This window comes from Medicago sativa, chromosome 2, assembly GCF_051527215.1.
Source record: "Medicago sativa cultivar Bolivia chromosome 2, Bolivia_mono, whole genome shotgun sequence".
NCBI lineage: Eukaryota > Viridiplantae > Streptophyta > Magnoliopsida > Fabales > Fabaceae > Medicago > Medicago sativa.
In genome coordinates, this window is record NC_140750.1 from 51,677,058 (window position 1) to 51,700,175 (window position 23,118).

Consider the following 23,118-nt stretch of genomic DNA (forward strand, 5'->3'; position numbering starts at 1 on the left):
ACTTCAATTAATTATAAAGATTTATTAGATCAAAAGTCATAGTAACTAAATTATACAAAGTTTTTTTTTATTTATTCATTACACATTACAATCAATATATTTAACTAAATTTAAATACAATATGACAAGGTTATCAACATCTAACATTATATTTGATAAACAAATTTTATGCCAACAATCTAACTATTTTTTATGATTAATGTTACATTAGGGGTCCGTTCAAAAAAAATTACAATTGGATTAATTTTTTTTTTATTATGTAATTACAATTTTATTCATTCGAAGAGTAAAAAACTTAAGTCTACAAGAAAAATGCAGAATCCAATTAATCCCCTGAGAAATATGAAGTTCACAAATAGTACTTCAAATTTATTCAATTTGGAACATATTAGTCCCTATCAGTTATCACCATCCACACCCATAAAATTTTGTGAAATAATTAGTTATTCATATATACTAAGTGGATAATGGATCCTAGCTACCGTGAATGATTTTTGCAGTCCCCTTCTAAGCTCCCAAAGTTCATGGCTTAAAAACAAAGAATGAGGAATCATGCCAAAAGCTATGATAGAGTAAAGAAAGCAAAAAACTGTGATAAAGTGACTGTATTTATAAAGGTCAGGAAACAAAGTGAGAAGCTACATCAAAAGTTAAAAACCATATGTTTCTTCTGGAGTCAAGTCAAAGGACTCATCCACATTTAATTTTTCAAAAGGTAATCTTTAGATGATGAAGTTGATCTATGAAGCTGTGTTTCCTCAGCAATTGTTGTAGCTGAAGTTCCCATGCCTTTCATTCCTTTACAAGATTTCATGTGTTTGTGCATTTTCTCAGGCTTGAATGACTTCCCACATTGCCTGCATCATCAACTACTATTTATGGTCTCATCTTTCATAATCAAAATTAAATACACAAAATTTAATGTGTCTTTACACATATGGGCATATAAAGTATGTAGCTCATACTATTCTAACTTTGATGCATTAAATTAAGATGCAAGAAATTCAGCTATTAAGTATATCTAGCCCATGCAGCCAAGAGTTGGTAAACATCGTAATCCAGCAATCAATATCAACTTATATTTTGTATTTCTTTTACAAGAAAAAAACATTATTTTGATTTTTGACAATATAATAATTACACCAGCAGAATCTTGACCTTATTGGTTTTTCTGTTGGAAACTTTTACCAATTGTAGTTTCAGTATATTTTTGTTTTGTTTTTTATTGCCCGACTTACAAACTAGTCAACACCTATGTAGTTTTGATACTTTAGATTAAAAGACCGTTAATGTTAGTGTTCAACATGCGCCAATGTCTAATATAGACAACATAGACATATGCGTTTACATTCGATTATTTCCATTTTTTCAAATTAATAACGGTGTCTACGTGTCAGTATTGTTGTGTCTATCAATGTTTGGCAAGTCAACGCTATTGATACTCAACTTGTGTGCTACATAAAATATATTCCACCTATGAGACAAAAATTTCATGCACTGTTTGTCCTAACATTTCATAGTTGAAATCCAAACAATTGAAGTTTACTCAAGTGACATATTCAGTTACTTACGAGCAAATTGGTCCACCAAATGGTTTATAAGAAGTTTGACTCAATAATTCGCTTAGCTTTTTCCTGCTCTTGATTATTTCATCTCCATCACAGCTTTTTCTGTAAAAAGAAACATGAAATTAAAAATTAATAATATAAAGCACCAACCAAATAATGTTTTAATTAAATTGGTCACGTGTCATGACATTAAATTTTGCAAATAATCATAGTGACGTATGTCTAATGTAAATGTAACCCAATCATAGTAGCATTGGATTCACAAACACCCTTTTAAGAATGGCTTTTAACAGGATTCAAAACCATGTTTAAAAGGGTCACGATTATGACTATTCTAAGCATGGCTTTAGGTTGCGCAACCGCAATTGCGGCCACAATACAAACCATTTCGAGGCCTCTGCAACAGAATATAGTTGCAATTTCGACTACATCAACCACATTTTGGTTCGCAGTGTAACCGCAACTGCATACGCAATTTAAAGGCATGATTCTAAGCTAAATTTATGATACAATTTCTCACCTGGCTCCATAATGTTCATTTTGATCATGATAATTCCAAGCAGTCCCAAAGCACCTAGCTGATCCTCCTAGTTTGTCTCCTTTACAAATCTCAGCCCTTTTTTCTGGCATATTAGTAGGCTCCTTAGGGGCAATTTTCTGAGCAGGGTTCATAGAGACAAAAGCAGCATCATTTGTTGCCACAGTTCCACATCCAATCCAATTTTTGAACACACTAGTCACTCTAATAGAATTGCTTTTAATCTTAGTGAATGAGGATTGAGATTGAGACGATGTTGATGACGTTGGAGTAGAAAAAGTTGAATCAGGAGGTGTAGTAGTAGTATCAGTTTTGTTATTGTGACCATCTTTTTTACCCTTCTTACTCATCAAATTATGATACAAAGAAGGAAATGAGAAACTCTCAAGCTTCTCATGATTCTTGTCATTCAAGCAACCTTCTTTTCCATTCCCTAAAAGCTTCTCTTCTTCAACTTTAAAAGAAGAATCATCGTCAGTCACCGATGACCTGTCCGAGCTGAAAACCAAAGAATCCTGACTGATTTCCGATAACATTTGATTTAGATCATTCTTTTTTGGATCAGTTTCTTTCTGAATTTCAGATTCTTCTTCTGATAAAGATGGTTTCTTTTGCTGCTTTTGTTTGTCCTCTTCAACTTGTACAGCTTCATCAGTATCAGCTTTCTTTTCATTGATTGTTGAATTAATTGCATGAGTTTCTGCATTAGTACAAAGGAAAAAAAATGTACAACTTAATTATTCTTGTTTAACATTCTTAGCAAAAGTTACATAATAAGGTAATAGTGTAGATAGATATATAGAAATTAGTGATAACCATACTCAACATTAATGTGAATAAATAAAAATGGGATAGTAGTGATTATGATAAAGTACATACCAAAAGAGGTAGTGTGGATTTGTGATCCTTTGAGGACGTATTCATTATCAGAAATGGGGGTTATGAGGTCGTCATCCATTAAATCCTGCCACACATATCCACTCTTGTACCTCCTATAGTTCAATAATTGTTAGTTGCAAAGATTAATTATGGAGATAAATATATAGTTAAAAGTTAAAAAAATGAGGTTGAGAAAATGGACTAAAGCAAGGAAATAATGATGAATAAGGTATGATTCAACAACCTCTTGTAGGACCAAGCAAAGGATTCAGGTAGGTCTCTTCCTCTCACTTCACCAAGCCATCTCTTAATATCTTTTCAAGAAATAAAAAAGAAAGTGTCATTTTAGACTCACAAATCATTGTCACAAATTAATAATTAATAATCATGAAACATTTATGATTAACAATGTTGTTAATTGCAGATCATAGACAATAGGAGTTTGTTCAACTTCTGCTAATAGCCAGCTATTTGACAACATTGTGTACTAAATTGTGTATCACGGAACGATAACAATTTGTTAAAATTCTACTACACTATATCTGCTATTTGACGACATTGTGAGAGACATAAGTAGCAGAAAAAACAAGATGTACTAATGTCAGAGCCAGAACAGACAAACCAAGCAATTGTGACAGCATAGTTCTAAAATGCTGACAAATGCAGCTACAGTTATGATTGTGAACCTCTAAAACCTTTATATTGCGGTTGTGTACCGCAATTTTGAACTATGTGTGACAGAATACACATTTAAGAAAAAACATTATGATCAGCAGTACTAAGATCAGGGCCTGTACATAACAAATTGAATGAAAATATGGAACATAAATGAGTTTTACCTCTGAGATAAACACCGTTTCGAGCAAGATGAAGAACACGAATGAGATGAGGATGTTCTGCATGACCACCCATGTGACTAAGAAAGTAGATTATGTGAAGCCTTCTAACTTCTCCACCTTTTGTTTCCATGCTTGATTTTGATGAACTTGTTTTGTTGTTATCTTTGCTGCAATAAAAACCAACACAAACTCAACAATGACACCAAAACCAAACAATGACACTTTTTTTGAAACACAAGGATAAAATTTAAACAAGCCCTTTTGTTAATTATATATATATATTCTATCTACTATGATATTCAAATTATTATATAATAATACTAAGAGAAACAACTAACATGGAAAAACCCAAAAGAGATCTTTGTCTCTCTGCCGGCATGCTGCTAAAAGAACTGTTACCAAAACATATCAACCCATAATGTCATATAATACTCATATCTTTATCATATAGTATTATAATATAAGGTAAATACAATGCAGGCCTAATGCTACATAACACAACATAACAAGAACTTTACATAGATAAAATTAAAGAGTGAGAATCATCGAGGCAAGAGAAATGTAAGAAAGTGATTGGTAAGTAGAATAGAATACAGTTACCTTTTTTCTAGCAAAGAATGCAGAGAGAGAAAGAAAAAATGTGATTGAAAAATTGACCTGGTTTGCAGCTATATATATAAAAGACTTGGTTAAGGAGTAGAACAAATTTCAGGGATTATCTGATTTCTCGCGATTTAACAAATGTATAATAAATGGTGTAATGGTCAGCTTTTGACTCAACATTATTATTCCCAAAAAGTTCATTTATGTTTTCTTGTTTTTGTGTTTTTTCTTTTAGAAGATTCCCTTTGTGTTATTTTTTAACCTTATAATTTTTTTTATATAAAATAATTCTAGTGTCTTCATATTTTTCATTTTATTTGATTTGACCTTCACAAATAATATTGTATATTGAGTCAAAGTAACAAATAATATTGTATTTTGAGTAATAATACTAATACTAATAATAATAATATTTTTTTTTACTCAAAAAATAATAATAATTTTTTTCAAGGGGAAACTAATAATAATATTGTACATTGTTTTTCTCTTTACCAAATATATATACGATTTCTTAAAATCTTAAAATACTAAGAAGTAATATCACTGCCCATCACTAAAAAAAAAAAAAGAATAAGGTCAAATACATAAATATTATCAAAAAAAGTCACACAAAATATTAAAAAAAATGTCAATTAATGCATAAAAAGTGCATGCCAATCTTACCGGCGATACTTGTGGTACTCGATTTTTAGTCATTATTCTATTGTGGTGTGAAAATTGTGGTTTTCTCTTATATACTAATATAATAATATAGTATTATATGTGTCCTACGAGTTTTTTTGTTGTTGTAACCAACTCTAGTTTTAAACTTTCTAAACTTTTAAAGTGATGTGTAATAGGTTTATTCATATTTACTTTAAATAGATTAAATTGATAGATTTAAAAAGTTTTCTTATAAACAGCCTTTTATATTAAAATAATATATGAGTAGATCGATATAACCTATTTCCATTCTTATAAACCATTTGCGTTCAACCACATGATTTAATCAGCCAACTCTTTTTTCTCACATCAGAGATGAAATCAAAGCAATTTTTTCCTTCATTCATTTTGTATTTCCAAATCCGGGTATATCAATATTAATTTTCTCACTTAAAGGTCTTAATCAATTATAATTAAATAAAATGCTTAAATGCTTGCCGGATTTTCCAGCAATCATACCATTTTGACTCGATTATGATCTTACGTACTACTAGTATTTTTTTTTTTTTCTTCTTGTCCCTCTTGATAATAAAAAAGTATATATTTTTCCAAGGTCAAATAATTAAATAATATGTAATTGAAAAGTGTAAACAAAAATGTTGAAGGAAATGGATGAATGTTTCAAATTATAAATAATTAATTAGTTATAACTATTTTGTTCTCTTGGCACTTTCAAATGATTTATTTGAGAATGCATATTGATCAAAAAACACCACCTTTAGATCTAAAAAATGAAAATCAAGATACATACGGTCCAAGTTATAGGTGAAACTATTATTTAGAGATATAAAACGAAAAGAAATAGATATTAAATCCACATATTGCATATATTCTGCTAACACAAAACGAAAAGAAATAGATATTAAACCCACATATTGCATATATTCTGCTAACACAAAGATGCACCAAACATGAAAACCAAATGAATAGAAAACTATTGAGTAATGACTTTATTTTTTTTATTTAAAAAATGATGAAGGTAACAAACTTATTTAAAATTATCAAATTGCCTCATCTTGGCCAGCAAGTTCCTTTTTTAGGATAATCATGCAAACTGATGGGAAAAAAAAAAAAATTCTTGAAATAAAAATTGCAAACATAATGGTCCAAAAAAGAAAAACATAGTGTTGATAAATTGACCTGTTCATGATGTCGAGATCCTCCTTTGTATTGTGTAGATGGCTTTGAGGTAATTCTATTGCAATTGGATCTCTAACAAACAAGTTTTGTCTTATCCCTCTTGTCCTTCTCACCCAACATCATAGTGCAATTTTCATCGGAAAAAGAGGGGACTTATAACCTAGTAGTTGAAGTACACACAAGGAAGGTAATAATTCTCCAAAAACAAATCAATGAGATTGATTGATACCATCAATAAAAAAGAACGATTTTACTATATGATCAACATATATAGTACTAACATTTTAGTGTATCAGCGTTTAACACTCCATGATTACGTTTTAAATGGCAGATACTTTCTTAATTGCTAATGGAAATCAAATAATTATGGAACATTATTTACTTACCTGACTCAATTATGTAAATTTGTATATCACCTTCTTGTACAACTAGTTGATAGCTACAATGACATTAATATGCAAGTGTCTTATTTGTCGTTTAGAAAAAATATAAAAAAAAATGCAAAGGGGTATATGTTCGAACCTTGGATAAACTCAATTTCTCCACACTTAGGGTGTGTTTGTTTCAAGTTTACCAAATTTATTCCTAGGAATAACATTCCTTGGAATATAAAGATGAGAATTTTATTCCAAAGTATTTAGGAAAAATATGTTTGGTTAACTTTATAATATTTCTAGGAACCATAAATATAGGGATTATAATAGGTAACTATATATGAATTTATTTCTATCTCCATGGGAACTTTATTCCCACCCTTTTCCTTGGGAAATTTTTTCTATTCCCAGCAACATTTTATATCCGGGAATAAAATTTAGTAAACTTGTAACAAACATAGGAATATGTATTTCTATCATTTTATTCCCGGGAATCAACAAATATAATTTGAAACAAACACACCCTTAAGACATGTAAGTCTAGCAACTTAGCATTTTTTTTAATTGAAAAGGGAAAAACATTAATATGTAAGCGGACATGGGATAAATTTATTTCTCGACACTTAAGGTTGCATAAGTCTAGCTACTTGACATTCTTTTTTGTAAAATTGAAGAAAGAAAGTAATTTAATTTAATCAATTTTGTTCCAAGATTTAAGCATTATGTTTCTAATATTTTGTAAATTGGTGAACTCATTAACTTAACTTGAGTTGGAATCCCTATCATGACGTTCAATATAACAATTTTAATATTTATATAGTTTAGCCGAGATTTATGGGAGTTTTTTTTTTTTTTTTTATTTTTTTTTTTAAGGAATTTATGGGAGTTGTCTTCTTCTCTTATTCTAGATTTTTAGAGAATGAATCAAAATTATTTGAATGACAATTTTCAAATTTTTTAGTGAAATTACACATATTTGATTTCTTTGAATCATCTTTATCTTGTAACAACGTAATCAAATAGTAAAGTTATTAAAACAACGTAATCAAATAAATTTCCCCGACGTCACGAACTAGAGGGAGGATTAACACATCCCAATGGAAAATAAGAGGAGTGCTAGCAACACTCACTTTTTAATACTCTCTCTAGCACTCACTCTTTTATTGAACGAAATCAATATATGTCTCACCACTTTGTCTGGGTTCAATTTTCAAAGTGTAGACACACGATGATTTAAACCAATAAAAGAGTAAGTATTAGAGAGAGTGTTCAAAAGAAAGTGTTGCTAGCATTACTCGGAAAATAAATACTTGACACTAGGTGAAACGGCCTAAAGAATTCGAGGGCTACCCGAAAGACAATGAAGTCGCCACCAATGTTTATTAAAATAGGAAAAACGTCGGAAAAACCCTTTAAGAAGAAAAAGATGGTCTTTGGAACCAAATTCTAGGTTCGGGAGTCGATTATGCGTAGGGAAGGTATTAGCACCCTACAATAACCGTTAAAAGAAACGGTTGAAGGTGAGAAAAAACACGAGAGGGGGGGGGGGGGGGGGGTAGGGGTTGAATTGTGTTAACTTTTTCTTGATTTTCTCCTAAGCTGAAAACACTGATCAGAAGCAGATAGAGTTCTACTTCTGAAGTGATGTTCAGGACTAACTTACAACGGATAAAAACAGAGAGAGAGAGAAAGAAGAAAGACACAAAGCAATTATACAGGTTCCTTCCACAAACCGAAAGTAGTCATGTCCCCCTTGCACTTCCAAGGAGAGTTGACTAAAATGTAATATCTGATTACAACTGCTCACTGCTAAACTTAGCAAGAGACTTCAAACTGCTCAAGCACAACTGCAAGAGACTTCCTATGCTTCTGAACACAATCAAGAGACTTTCTATGCTCAAGCACAACTGCAAGAGACTTCTATTCAAACAGACTTACAAAGAAAAATGTTTGAGGTTGAACACTTGATATACAATCAGTGGTGTTCACAATACAAATCAGATACAGACTCTTAAGACTCTATAATTTCTAAGATATGAAAGTTGTTAAGAAATTCTAAGTGAACTTTTGAATGCAGAACAATTTCAGCAGAATTTTGGCACTTGTAAATTGTTGTTGAGTCCTTGCCAATCTTTAAGTCTTCACTCCTTTATATAGAAGTGTGAAAGATACGTTGTGAATTGCCAGCACATCAAAATAGAGTCGTTTGAAGCTTTGATCAATCACCAATGATCTTTTGCTTGATATGGTTATTGTTCTATAAAGGATCAATTTCAAATCCATTCCAATTGTGAAGGAACATCGTTGTAGGCAAAGCTGTTTTTCTTGTCTTGTAGCAGAGACAAAAACAGAGTAGTGGAGGTAGTGGTTGTACACTTCGTGCAATTGTACTTTGTCAACGCTCTTTAAAGAACAAGTATCAAATGCCTTCAAATCCTTTCAAAATAGTCGTTGCTTCACTCTTCTGGTCTTCTGCAATGCTTAGACGAGATTAAATCCATTGAACATCCTTTGAAGCTTAAAGTCTTGCATCTCCTGATGAACTTCAACTTCTGGTGATCTTCAGCTTCTGATGAGATGCTTCTGATGAACTTGCTTCTGATGACATCATCACTTCAGGAGCACTATACTTAAGGAGCACTTCTCTTCAGTTGCTTCAAGCTTCCTTTTTGTTGATTCCTTAGCTCTCTTTTGTTCTTCCAGAACCTATTTAAGATATCAAATTTTTGTCTATGGTCCTATACACTTGAACAAATATTAGCATATCCAATTGACAATTTTTAATACCTTGTTATCATCAAAACTCTCAAAGGGTAATGTTAAACACATTTTGTTCCAACAATCTTCCCCTTTTTGATGATGACAAACATTAGTATTTAAAATGTGCAATTGTTGTTAATCTAATTAACACGTTGACTATAGGGGTTTGAGGTTTGTAAGCTCCCCTTGAGTCTAATAGTACTTTAAGGTGAGGTTTATAAGCTCCCCCTGAGTTCTATCATTGTTAATTAAATTCATCAATAAAAACGATATAACACTCAGAATATTCTCACATTAATATACTAAGAGATACGAAGAAGGTCCTATTAATTTAACTTGATTAAATTAATGGGGCTCAGAGCCTATAAATACTATACATCTACTCCCCCGTTTGTCATCAACAAAAAGTATATAAAAAAAACTAAAGACAAAAAGAAAGAGTTAAGAAAAAAGATAGTGAGAAAAATTCTATAACAACATTAGTTCAGAAGCATAATAAATGATCAGTAACGCAAAAACTTGTTCAGAAGTAAAATTAGATCAGATGCAAAATTAAATCAGAAGCACAATTTGTTCAGAAGTAGTTAAACAAAGAAACTTAAGAGAAAACTAAACAAGCTAAAAGATAAGGTGTGCAACTAAGGGTTGGCTTGTTTGTGAAGCAACTCTTGAAGTAATTTGTTTGTAAGCTCAGATTGTCTTCTCATCTCTTCCTTGAACTCATTGTTGCTCTTAATCAAGTTTTCTTCTCTAATTCTGGCTTGTTCATGCTTAAATTCTGAAGCTGCCTTGTACTCAAGCAGCATCAATTTCTGATTAAGAAGCTCATTCTTTAGCTTCTTGTTTTCACTCTCTAATTCAGCATTCCTTTGCAGCAGGGCTAGTTCTGTAGAGACTGGATTGACATTTATCTTTGACAACCAGTTGATGTTAAGCTCTCTTAGGTGAATACCTATTGGAATGATATCAGTAGCATTTCTTCCTTTTAAGCATAAAGAAGTTTGCACCCAAGTTCTCAGAACTTTCACTTCTTGCAAATTGTTGTCAACCCCTTTCAGCCACTCTTGAAGCTTGTTTTGAGTAGAGTCTTGAGCATCAAAACATGATCTCTGAAGTTTTGTCAAGACAAAATCTATTCTCTCTTTCAATCTCTTCCACTGCTTCTCATAGCTGTCTTCATGCACTAGACCGTTCCTTGCTTGAACTAACTTGTTCAGCTCCTGAAATATGTTCTCACACACATTTGCTAATATAGAAGAGTCTAGAAATAAGGTGGGTGGAGAAGGAACATTTGTTTTAGCAGGGGCACAAGGTTGAATGGCCAGGTTTGAAGACGAAGGTACATCTGTTGTATCAGTTATTGTGGAAGTTGATGTGATTGTTTCAACAACAGGAGTAGAGATGGAAACTAAAGGTGGATCATCAACACGTTCTAATACAAATGGTAAGGCTAGGCTAAGAGTTTCTCCAATATGAGTTGAGCTTGGTTCAACTACCATTGTAATTTCTGGTTCAGGAACATGTTGAGTTTGATCCTCTAACACTTGAGTTATAACATCAAATTCAGGTTGAAGAGACTCTAGCTGAGTTTGGTTTGGAGATTGTGGCCTTTGTGTAGGTTGTTGTTATGGGGGTTCTTCTAAAACAACTTTCATAGAAGCTATTTCAGAGGCCTTTTCTGAGTTAGGTTCAACACCTGGTAGTTCACCTGAATAGTGACTGACCAGATTCTCCAAAACAGATGGTTCTGAAGTTTGCTTTATTGGAGTGGGATGAGATGATGATGACTCATTTACGTTTGCAGACTCAGAACCTACTTATTCACCTATTACCCATGCATCAGCAGGAACAAAGCTTAGAGGTTCAATCATAGGTGGTTGGAAAGGATGGTTAGCAGGTAGTCTTTCACAGACTTTGAATCTCATTTGAGCCATATCATGTATTCTTTCATTAACACTAGGATACATAGGCTCAAAAGTATCAACATTGGGATTTTTCTTGAGCTTGGTAGATGATGATGGGGATAAGGATTTATGTAGTTTTTCATAGATTTTGTTCAAAGGAACATCATCCATGTCTGAAGAGGTTGGGTAGTTTGACACAGAGGTTGAGTGGGAGTCTATGGTAGTACTAGAATCTATTTCTATAACATTAGCAGTGTGTAGAGAAACAGTATTACCTTGATTAACTCCTAAAGCATCAACTTCTGAACCAGTAACTCTCTCCTCCAGGACTTCTTCAGTAACTTCCAACAGCTCATCAGCCACCACCAGCTGTTGAAGATTTTCAGTGAGCTCAATTCCTATCTGAGTAGCTTCAACATTTGAATCCTTCAGGAGTTGCTCAGCAGGAACACCCGTCTCCTGAGCAATCTTATCAGCATTCTGCAGTGAAGCTTTTTCTGCAGCTTTCTTGCTCTTGACTTCTCTAGTGACAAGCTTAGTTGCAGCGTCAATCTGCTCTTCATCCTCAGACACATACTCTGCTATCTTTAGCTTCATGATAGCAGGTTTCTTTTCTTTTTCTTCTGAGGTAATGATGGTTGAGGAGGTTGAGTTTGAGAAGTGCCAACAGATTTGTCACTTCTAGTTCTTTTGTTTAAGATTCCACCAGCATCTAATTCCTGAACTTCTTCTTGGATAGTTGGCACAACATGACCAACTATTTTTTTCCTTCTTAGCTTTCTTGGCCTTCTTCTTCTGAGGTTCTTCAGAAGCATCATCCAGATACTCTTCCTTTGTCAGAGATTTCCTCTTAGTCTTTCTGCTCTTGGCCACAGGCAAGGCACCACCATACATGGTGTCTGGAATGTCACACAGCCTGATTGTCTCACCAGTCTTTTCAAAGTGATCCATGATGTAGTTCATCCTAACTTCAATAGGGTCTTGTTTGCATATTGGAGGAAACCCATCCATTAGATCAGATACAACATTTGACTCTTTCAGATCTGTGCTAAGCTTTTTCAAAGCTCCCTTCTCTGTCAGATTCATCTTTCTGAGGGTTTGTCCATTTATCACTTTGCCTGTTTCAGTGCCAACCTGATCATAAGTGAATATGTTGAGCTCCTTAAGTACATTCAGAATTCCTCCTTGATGAAGAATCTCTGAAATTAACCTTCCACAAGGAATCCAACACCTCCTGTTATCTTGACTTTCCCTGAGCTCTTTGATCATGTGCTTGAAGATATACTTAGGCACATTTGCACTCTCCTTCGTGATGAAGTAATGAAGGAATACTCTGTGCTCCAAAGAAGGTTAATCTCCACCACCACCTTTTGGTAGAAGATTTTCATTTTGTATCTTCAGCAGCAGCTTCTTCTCCATTGTCAAATCACAGTAAGCCCCTTTCTTTCTGCTATTGAACATTGACCTATTCACAACTTCATTCCAGGGATTATTCTTGCTGTTGTCTAGACCATCCTTGAAACTTCCTCCTGATGGTCTTCTGATTACAAACGTAATCACTTCCTGAGGGATGAAGACATGAATTCCCATGATGCTTGACCTAATTTCTGTAACCGTGAAAGGTTCCAAACCCATTTCTTTCCTTGATTTCCCAGCAAGAGTAGGATCAATCAGAACCTTCTCATCCATTTCTGCCTGAGCAACGTTGCGATCATATACTTGTGCTCTTACCCAGAAATGCCTAATAAGGTTCTTGTAAGTTGGACCATTCAACATAGTGAAGTAATTCATCAAACCATGATATGCCAAGGAGATGAAATCTACAGGATTCTCAGTCTGAACGTTGAGTTCCCATTCCTCTAGGGACATAATTCTTCCTCTGATTTCATACGCAAGAGTTTCTCGAGTAGTTGATTCTAGAACTACTTCTTGCATGTTTGATTCTGGAATGGAGCTTGAGGATGCCATTGATGAGAATGAAAGTTTAGGGTTCTAGAGATTTGTTTGGAGAGGACGAGCTTACTTTGCAGAGAATCAGTGTGAAAAGTAGAAAGTGTAGGTTGTGAAGTGAGTAGTGTGTGTTTTGTCTAAGTGTTTTGAGTAAAACGTTTGCAATTCAGAAGGGGATAAACAAACACAACATTAATGACACGGGGGGCGCGAGATAGTACATTCAAAGCTTAAAATCATCATTGCCCTCTTACGTTATACACCAATACACTTAAGCCACGTCAGAGTTTCTCATAGTAACTGCAAAGTTAGTGGGACAAGTGTTACTAAAAAGTAACTTCCAACGTTTCCACTAACTCTGCTATTCAGGAGCAAAAAGTCCTTCTTCTGAAGTTAAAATGCTGACGTCATCTTCAGAAGCACATTTTCCTCAGAATCTCAGTCAAGAGCTTCTGATGGACCATTGCTTCTGAACAAACTTCAGGACCTAACTTCTAGTTCTGGAGCAAGCAAATTTAATCAGACACAAAGTGCCTGTTCAAATTTTTCTTTATAAAATCAAGTCTTTCCACAGTTGAAGGCTTTGTAAATATATCAGCCCATTTATGTTCAGTATCAATGAATTGTATATCTAAAATTCCTTTTTGAACATAGTCTCTAATAAAGTGGTGTTTGATTTCAATATGCTTGGCTCTTGAATGTAGAACAGGATTCTTTGACAAACAAATAGCAGCAGTATTATCACAATAAATGGGAATACTGTTAACATTAATCTGATAGTCTTCCAACTGATGTTTCATCTAAAGTAGTTGTGTACAACAACTAACAGCTGAGATGTATTCTGCTTCGACTGTAGACATAACAATAGTTGCTTGTCTTTTGCTAGCCCAGGATATCAGATTATCACCCAGAAACTGGCAGTTGCCACTGGTTGATTTTCTTTCAATCCTGTCACCAGCATAATCAGCGTCACAAAATCCAACCAACTGATAATCTAAGGATTTCCTATAAAGGAGTCCAAGATTAGTTGTTCCTTTCAAATACTGAAGATTCTCTTAACAGTAGTTAAATGAGATTCTCTAGGATCTGATTGGAATCTTTCACACAAGCATACACTGAATAAAATATCTGGCCTAGATGGAGTGAGGTATAACAAAGAACCAATCATACCTCTATACTGTTGATCCAGTATCTTATTTGCTTAAGGTGCAGGTTGGATGCATTGGAGTGTTCATCACTTTACAATATTCCAGCTTGAACTTCTTCAGAAGCTCCTTGACATATTTTGTTTGATGAACTTATACTCCATCTTTGCTTTGTTTGATTTGAATTCCAAGGAAGAACTTCAACTCTCCCATCATGCTTATTTCAAATTCATCCTGCATTAACTTAGAAAATTCCTTGCAAAGAGATGCATTAGTAGAACCAAATATTATATCATCAACATATATATGCACAACAAGAATGTCTTTCTCAAGAGTCCTCCTGAAGAGTGTTGTGTCAACTTGACCTCTTTTAAAATCATTTTTGATCAAGAAATTACTTGGTCTATCATACCAAGCTCTGGGAGCCTGTTTCAAGCCATATAGTGATTTCTTAAGTTTGTAAACATGGCCAGGATGCTTAAGATCCTCAAAACCAGGAGGTTGCTTGACAAACACTTCTTCTTCAATGACTCCATTAAGAAATGCACTCTTGACATCCATTTGATATAATATTATGCCATGATTTACTGCATAGGATAGAAGTAACCTGATTGCTTCCAATCTTGCAACTGGAGCAAATGTTTCAGTATAATCAATGCCTTCTTGTTACCTGTAACCTTGTGCAACAAGTGTTGCTTTGTTTCTGACTACTTCACCTTGTTCATTCAACTTATTTCTGAAAACCCATTTTGTTCCAATAATGTTCTTCTGCTGAGGTTTGGGTACCAGATCCCACACATCATTCCTTTGAAACTGATTGAGCTCTTCTTGCATAGCTAGTATCCATCCATCATCTGAAAGTGCTTCATCAACAGTGGCAGGTTCAATCACTGATAACAGTCCTATCATAGATTCTTCTTGTCTAAAATATGATCTTGTTCTTCTAGGACTCTCTTTGTTTCCAATGATTTGATCCTCAGGAAGTGAAGACTTGTACTTGAATGTATTCTTGGATTGATTAGCCTGCTGAGAGCCATCTTGAGCTTCATCATAAGCAACTTCATCTTGTGCTTCTGAAGTTGGTTTAACTTCTGGGCTATTTTCAGATTCAACAATCTGGTCAGGTTCTGGAGTGTCTTTAGGAACCTGTATATCTGCAGAACTTTCATCTTGCTCTGGAGTTTTATTGACAAGCTCTTTCTCATCAAATTTAACGTGCATTGATTCTTCAAAAAAAGTGTTTTTGAATTATACACTCCGTATGCCTTTGACATTTCAGAGTAACCTAAAAAGATTCCTCTTTGGGCCTTAGCATCAAATTTCTTTAAGTAGAGCTTGTTATTTAGAATGTAATAGGTACATCCAAATTGATGAAAATAAGAGACATTAGGTCTTCTTCCTTTAAAGAGTTCATATGCTGTTTTCTCCAAGATAGGTCTGATATAGATTCTATTTTGGACATAACATGTTGTATTCACTGCTTCTGCCCAGAAATGTTTAGCCAAATTGTTTTCATGAATCATGGTTCTAGCCATTTCTTGTAAAGTTCTATTCTTTCTCTCTACAACCCCATTTTGTTGTGGAGTTCTAGCAGAAGAGAATTCATGGAAAATTCCATGTTTTTCACAAAAATTTTAAATGGCTCATTTTCAAATTCTCCACCCTGATCACTTCTTACTTTTAAAATCTTCATTTCTTTTTCAGACTGTATTTGAGTGCAGAAGTTGCTGAATACATCATAAGAATTATCCTAACTTTTCAGGAATTTCACCCAAGTCCATCTGTTGTAATCATCAACAATAACTAATCCATATTTACTTCCATATAAGGATGCAGTGCTAACTGGTCTAAATAAATCAATATGAAATAATTCTAAGGGTCTGGAGGTTGAAACAATGTCTTTTGTTTTAAAAGATGATTTCACAATCTTCCCTTTCTGGCATGCACCACAAAGTGCATCTGAATGATAGTCAATGTCTGGTAGGCCTTTTACAAGTTGTAACTTACTAAGCTTAGAGATTAATCTCCAGTTAGCATGTCCCAACCTTTTGTGCCACATCCATTTCTTATCATTCACTGACAGAAGACAAATGACCTTCTGATCAACCAGTTAAGAGAAGTTAATTTTATAGACATTCTCCATCCTCTTTCCCTTTGAATACTATGGATCTTGTTATCTTTGTTGATTACTGTGTAGTTGGTCTTTTCAAACATCACATCATAACCATTGTCACAAAACTGACTGATACTTAAAAGGTTGTGTTCAAGACCATCTACCAACCACACATTATTAATTGAGATAGAGGAGTTACCAATAGTTCCTGTACAAATGATCTTGCCAGACTGGTTGCATCCAAACTTTACATTTCCTCCTTCTTTCATTGTGAGGGTGAGGAACATAGACTTATCTACTGTCATATGCCTTGAGAAACCGCTGTCTAGGTACCATGATTTTTGTTTTTCCTTTGCTATTAGACATATCTGTAGCATTGACAATTTCAGATTTAGGTACCCATTGTTTTATGGGTCCTTTGAGGTTAGTACTGGAAGCTTTACTCTTCACTTCTTGTACCTTGTGCTGTAAGTTTGATAACTTCTGATTAATCATTACCTTAGTTTAACACCTTTTGGTTTTGATTCCCCAGGATCAATAACTATTTTGTTCTTCTGAAACTTAGACTTTAGGACTTTAGATTCAGGTTTCAACAAACTCTGAGGAACAGGTTCTGATCTCTTCAGAATCTTGATCTGTGAAGTCTTAGAATCAGAGTTTATCATTGCCTTTGGCTTAAAGTTCTTTGGCTTTAAAGTAATCTTAGCCTTAGAGCTGGAAGCTTCAGGTTCCGACTGAACTACAATTTCATACTTAGCACCTTTAGGTACAAAGAAGGTTTTCAATCCTTCCTTGATGCATTCACAACATGCTTTAAAACTGAATTCACTAGGTTTCCCTCATGTAAATCCAATCCCTTTACCATTGTTTCTATAAATGCTATAAATCATTGAAGCAACTTTGCTTCTGTCAATACCAGATATAATAAAATCCTCAAGAGCAATTTCATGTTTGCTTAAAGACTTTCCATTACACTTTTCTTGTAGCTTCTGACTAAGAAACTTGAGCTTCTCTTCATAAGTTTTACAAATGAAATCAAAGCCTCTAAGTCCTTCTTCAGAAGCTTTCAGATCCAATAGAGTTGATTCTTGTTGTTTCATTAACTTAACATAGTTTTCTTTTAAATATTTCAACTCATTGGTTCTCAGTTCAAAGTGTGTAAGAAGTTCTTTAAGAGACTCGATAAGTTCTTCTCTAGGAATTTTAGAATATACCTAATTTTCATCTTCAGAATCTGAATCAGTTTCTGCTTCTGAAGTCATAGTAGCCACTAATCCCATAGCTACATTTGCTTCATCTCCAGCTTCTTCCTTTTCAGACCCAGATTCACTATCTAAATATTCCCAGGTTGCCATTAAACTCTTATTAATCCGCTTTCTGAATTTCCTTGAGTTGAAGCTTGATTTCTTTGACTTATCCTTTGATTTCTCCTCCTGAAGATCAGGGCCAACAACAATGAAATGTCCAGGCTTCTTACAGTTGAAGCATCCCTTCTGATCTTCTTTCTTGGAGCTCTTGTAACCACCTCTCTTACTCTTAAACTTCCTGTTCTTCCTTGCCAGATACTCAAGCTTGTTGGAAAGCATAGCCATCTTCTCAGTAGGATCTTCATCAGAGTCTCCATCAGGTGACTCTTCTTCAGATTCAATAACTTTAAGAGCTTTTGATGACTTCCCTTTAGATTGTAGAGCAATAGATTTACTCTTCTTAGTAGTCTCATGTTCATTTAGACTTATCTCATGAACCTTGAGAGAGCTGACAAGATCTTCAACACTTAAAGTGTTTAAATCTTTAGCTTCCTCAATAACTGTAACCTTAGGTCTCCATCTAGCAGACAAGCTTCTTAGTATCTTGCTCACATGATCAGAAGCAACATAACTCTTCTTCAGTATTTATAATCCAGAGACTAGGGTTTGAAACCTTGAGTACATTTCCTCAATAGTTTCATCATCCTTCATCTTGAATAACTCATACTGATGAACAAGCATAAGAGCTTTTGCTTCTCTAATTTTCTTCCTGCCTTCATAGTTTGCATAAAGAGAAGTAAACATTGCCTTAGCAGTAGATTTGTCACTCATCTTCATATACTCTGCTTTAGGTATAGCAGTGACAAGTGCTCCTCTGATAGTATGATGCTTCTTGTAGAGTTTCTTATGAGCAGGAGTGTGTTTCTTTCTATTAATAGCAGCTCCTTTTTTTATCAAGGACTAAGTCACCAACACCATCTTCAAGTATGTCCCATAGTTCTTCATCTAAACCCATGACATAGCTATAGAAGTTGGTTTTCCACCAAGAGAATTCTTCAGGATCTCTATTGAACTTAGGAACTTTTCTAGAGTCAGATTTCTTGTTGTCACCATAATCATATGGAACAACATTGTTGTTCCCAGATCCAGAACTGGAGCCTTCACCAGACATGTTTTTCTCAGATCTTTTTCTGTTACACTGTTAAGTGTTAAGACAACAGACCAAAGCTCTAGATACCAATTGAAGGTGAGAAAAAACACAAGAAGGGGGGTTGAATTATGTTAGCTTTTTCTTGATTTTCTCCTATGCTGAAAACACTGACCAAAAGTAGATAGAGTTCTACTTCTGAAGTGATGTTCATGACTAACTTGCAGCGGATAAAAACAGAGAGAGAGAAAGAAGAAAGACACAAAGCAATTATACAAGTTCCTTCCACAAACCGAAAGTAGTCCTGTCCCCCTTGCAATTCCAAGGAGAGTTCACTAAAATGTAATATCTGATTACAACGGCTCACTGCTAAACTTAGCAAGAGACTTCAAACTGCTTAAGTACAACTGCAAGAGACTTCCTATGCTCCTGAACACAATCAAGAGACTTCCTATGCTCAAGCACAACTGCAAGAGACTTCTATTCAAACAGAATTACAAAGAAAAATGTTTGAGGTTGAACACTTGATATGCAATTAGTGGTGTTCACAATACAAATCAGATGCAGACTCTTAAGACTCTAGAATTTCTAAGATATGAAAGTTGTTACGAAATTCTAAGTGAACTTTTGAATGCAGAACAATTTCAGCAGAGTTTTGGCAGTTGTAAATTGTTGTTTAGTCCTTGCCAATCTCTAAGTCTTCACTCCTTTATATAGAGGTGTGAAAGAGACGTTGTGAATTGCCAGCACATCAAAATAGAGTTGTTTGAAGCTTTGATCAATCACCAATGATCTTTTGCCTGATATGGTTATTGTCCTATAAAGGATCAATTTCAAATCCGTTCGAATTGTGAAGGAACATCGTTGCAGGCAGAGCTGTTTTTCTTGTCTTGTAGCAAAGACATAAACAGAGTAGTGGAGGTAGTGGTTGTACACTTCATACAATTGTACTTTGTCAACGCTATTTAAAGAACAAGCATCCAATGCCTTCAAATCCTTTCAAAATAGTCGTTGCTTCACTCTTCTGGTCTTCTGCAATGCTTAGACGAGATTAAATCCATTGAACAACCTTTGAAGCTTTAAGTCTTGCATCTCTTGATGAACTTCAACTTCTGGTGATCTTCAGTTTCTGATCAGATGCTTCTGATGAACTTGCTTCTGATGACGTCATCACTTCAAGAGCAATATACTTCAGGAGCACTTCTCTTCAGATGCTTCAAGCTTCCTTTTTGTTGATTCCTTAGCTCTCTTTTGTTCTTCCAGAACCTATTTAAGATATCAAATTTTTGTCTATGGTTCTGTACACTTGAACAAATATTAGCATATCCAATTGACAATTTTTAATACCTTGTTATCATCAAAACTCTCAAAGGGTAATGTTAAACACATTTTGTTCCAACAACGGTTACCTCTAATTAATTGTGCAAAATATTGTTAACTTAAAATATTAGTTTCTCCTTATTATTAAATGCAAACAAAAATTGAAATGAAAATGCAATTTTGAAATATAGAGGAAAAAAATGTTTCTTGTTATTGTGCTTGACAAGAGTTTGATCTTGCTCCTACATATCTTCTGGTGCGATGGAGAATTCAAAGCTACGTAGTTATGGGGTAGAAAATATTTGTGTGCTGGTTGATTTTATTTATGAAAATGATTTGGTCACGCGCTTGAGCGAAAAAGTTTGCTTTTTTTAAAAGACGTACTCGCAGTTGGGCGATGGTATCCGTTGAGAGAAAAAATTAAACGCACATGGGCGTGAAAAAATAAAGCTTGGTGAGTTGAGATTGATTTTAAACGGAGAACGAATATCCGACCGAAAGCGAAGTGTCTACCTCGTTTCCGAATATTCGGGGAAGCGTCGAGTGTCTACCCAATTTATCCTTTTTCACTCGCACAAAAAAAAAATGATTTTATTATTTTTGTTTTATTAAGAATTTAATCGAAAGATGAATACTTTGAACCTGATCGAGATGGAGATCTCGCGTTCCGCATTCAGGGAAGCGTCGGGTGTCTACCCAAATTTTCCTTTTTTCAGTCGATTAAAATTAACATATAATAAGTAAAATAATAATAATAATAAGGCATGATAGACCAAGCTACAACTACTTACTATACAGTAGAGAGAACACAACCTGAAAGAAACACAGAAAAAAACAAATTGATCGAGGGTGTGTGAAAACGAACGTGAGAGAGAAACGGAGAAAAATCAGGGTCGCCCGAACTGCAACGGCAGCGACGGCGTGTGGGGGTGTTGGTGATGCTGTTTATGTGCGGTGGTGCTCATGGTAGTTGAAACGGCGGTTACCGGAGTGGTGGTAACCGTCACCGTGAGTGACGGCGACAATGACGGTAAGTTTCTTCCCTACTCTTTCTTCTGTTATTAATGCTTATAATTATTATTGTTTTATCAGTTTATCATCATGTTCCATTTACTTGGAGTTCCAATTTGCAGAAGCATATATTCACTATGGTTAAAGAAACATTACAGGAATGAATAATTTACCTTTGGAAGAGCAAAGAGGCAAGAATGAACAATCTCTTTCTTTCCTTTGTTATTATCACGGTTATTCACTCACTCTTTTTTCAAACTTTCCTACTATTTGTTTCAGATGCCACTCTCTTCTCTCAACACTCTACCATTTCACACCAAAGATTGTGCAACTGTAATGTGAATCTTCATGTTTCCAATTAGCCTTATTTTAGAACCATTTTTCTTTGCAGTGCAGGGCAAGAAAACTCCATATTTCAAACCAGATGAACTGTTTGTCAGTGTAGTGTTGGGCTAAGAATTCAAAGCTTTTGAAGACAAAATGGCCACTTGCATGAAGTTTGTGCGAATGGGTTTGAATTGAGGAGTATTTGTTACTATTCATTTCTGATTTTTCGGTGCTGCTCTTCTCTTTTTCAACCTCCGTTGGTTCTTTCTCCTGCTATAATTTAATGAGCTGTTTGTAATAAATTTGACACAGGAAGAAAAAACCACGTCAAAGTCAAGTAAAACAGGAGTTCTTTAATCTTGAATTGGGGTGATGGGCAAAATTTCACACTGTCTTGTGTTGAAAAGGAAAGAGAGTGAAGGCTTACGGTGTATCGTATTGCTGTCCTCTTTTCAAGGTTTTTTTTGGTTATTTTATATTTTTTTTTGTATTTTTATTTATTGATGTAAAAAAATGTAACCGGATTGAACACATTTGTAAATTTGTCCTTGATTATTGAATCCATGAATGAAACTTTTTAATTTATCTTTTTTATTTTATTTTTTTATGAGAAAATTAACAAAGAGAAGAAAAAAAAAAACAAGATAAAATCTATTGTCATTTATTTTTATTTTTTTAAAAAAAGGTCGGACAAAATTGGGGTGCTACACTAGGTCAATCAAATAATCGCATGGTACGTAAAGAAATCATCAAAACATCAAACGAATATGCATCCTCCAATCTTCACATGTTTTGTGCAGTGGCATCTGCGCCATTGCAACTGCACAAACACACATAATTGAAAGAGGTGAGTTTCGTAATTATAACAAATAGAACAAATTTGAAAAACTAATGGCATAGGTTTAAGGTTTATCATAATTTACAAGAATGAACTATGGTTTAAGGTTTTTTTCATGTAAATATGAGACATATGATGGGGAGGTGGTTATAGGTGGCGAAGCTAACAATAAATTCACGCGACAACAAAATATAAAGATTTAAAAAAAATTAATATATTTAATTAACTTTGAAGAAAAATAGCACAATAATTTACTTATATAAAAGTAAATTATTCAGTTCCTTTGGATGCAGTCTTGGATAATGTTTGACATAAACATGTTCCTTTGAAGGTGTTTATTTATGTTTAGCGTCTTTTGCGCAATAGGTTGCCGACAAAGGATAATTTGGTCAGACGAGACGTTATTTCTCAAGAAGCTCATTATTGTTTGAGTGAGTGCGGCAAAGTTGAATCAACTCAACACTTGTTCTTTCACTATGAATTATTCAGTTCTCTTTGACAGCTAGTGTGGTCTTGGATTGGTATTTATTCGGTCGAACCTCATAATATTATAGATCATTTTATTCAGCTTTCTCACTCTAAAGGAAGCAATATCAAATTAAAAAAAAAAATTGTCATTCATACTACTTTAATAAAAGCAATCTTCCATTGCCTCACAAGTCACAACACACATATATAAATGGATCAATTAATCTCCAGAACTTTGAGAGCAA

At 34.2% G+C, this 23,118-nt stretch overlaps 2 protein-coding genes across 4 annotated transcripts; both read right to left on the minus strand.

Annotated features, from left to right (window-relative positions):
• Positions 1–590: 590 nt before the first annotated feature.
• On the minus strand, positions 591–21,596 carry LOC146948730 (UPSTREAM OF FLC protein (DUF966)). 3 transcript variants are annotated; one of them, XM_085744922.1, is made up of 8 exons: positions 21,414–21,596; positions 6,270–6,429; positions 3,825–3,991; positions 3,230–3,299; positions 2,986–3,098; positions 2,089–2,806; positions 1,572–1,670; positions 591–857 (listed from the first exon to the last, which is right to left on the minus strand). In XM_085744922.1, the coding sequence occupies exons 2-8, from the start codon at positions 6,275–6,277 to the stop codon at positions 701–703; spliced, it is 1,332 nt and encodes a 443-aa protein (XP_085601048.1). In that variant the 5' UTR covers positions 6,278–6,429; positions 21,414–21,596; the 3' UTR covers positions 591–700. The 3 variants fall into 3 exon arrangements, with proteins under 3 accessions (XP_085601048.1, XP_085601047.1, XP_085601049.1); XM_085744921.1 differs by lacking the exon at positions 21,414–21,596 and adding an exon at positions 4,163–4,216 and having other exon boundaries at positions 6,270–6,335; XM_085744923.1 differs by lacking the exons at positions 6,270–6,429; positions 21,414–21,596 and adding an exon at positions 4,425–4,529.
• On the minus strand, positions 12,658–13,275 carry LOC146948731 (uncharacterized). The gene has a single exon (XM_085748425.1). It carries the CDS (start codon positions 13,273–13,275, stop codon positions 12,658–12,660), a length of 618 nt encoding a protein of 205 aa, XP_085604551.1.
• Positions 21,597–23,118: the final 1,522 nt, after the last annotated feature.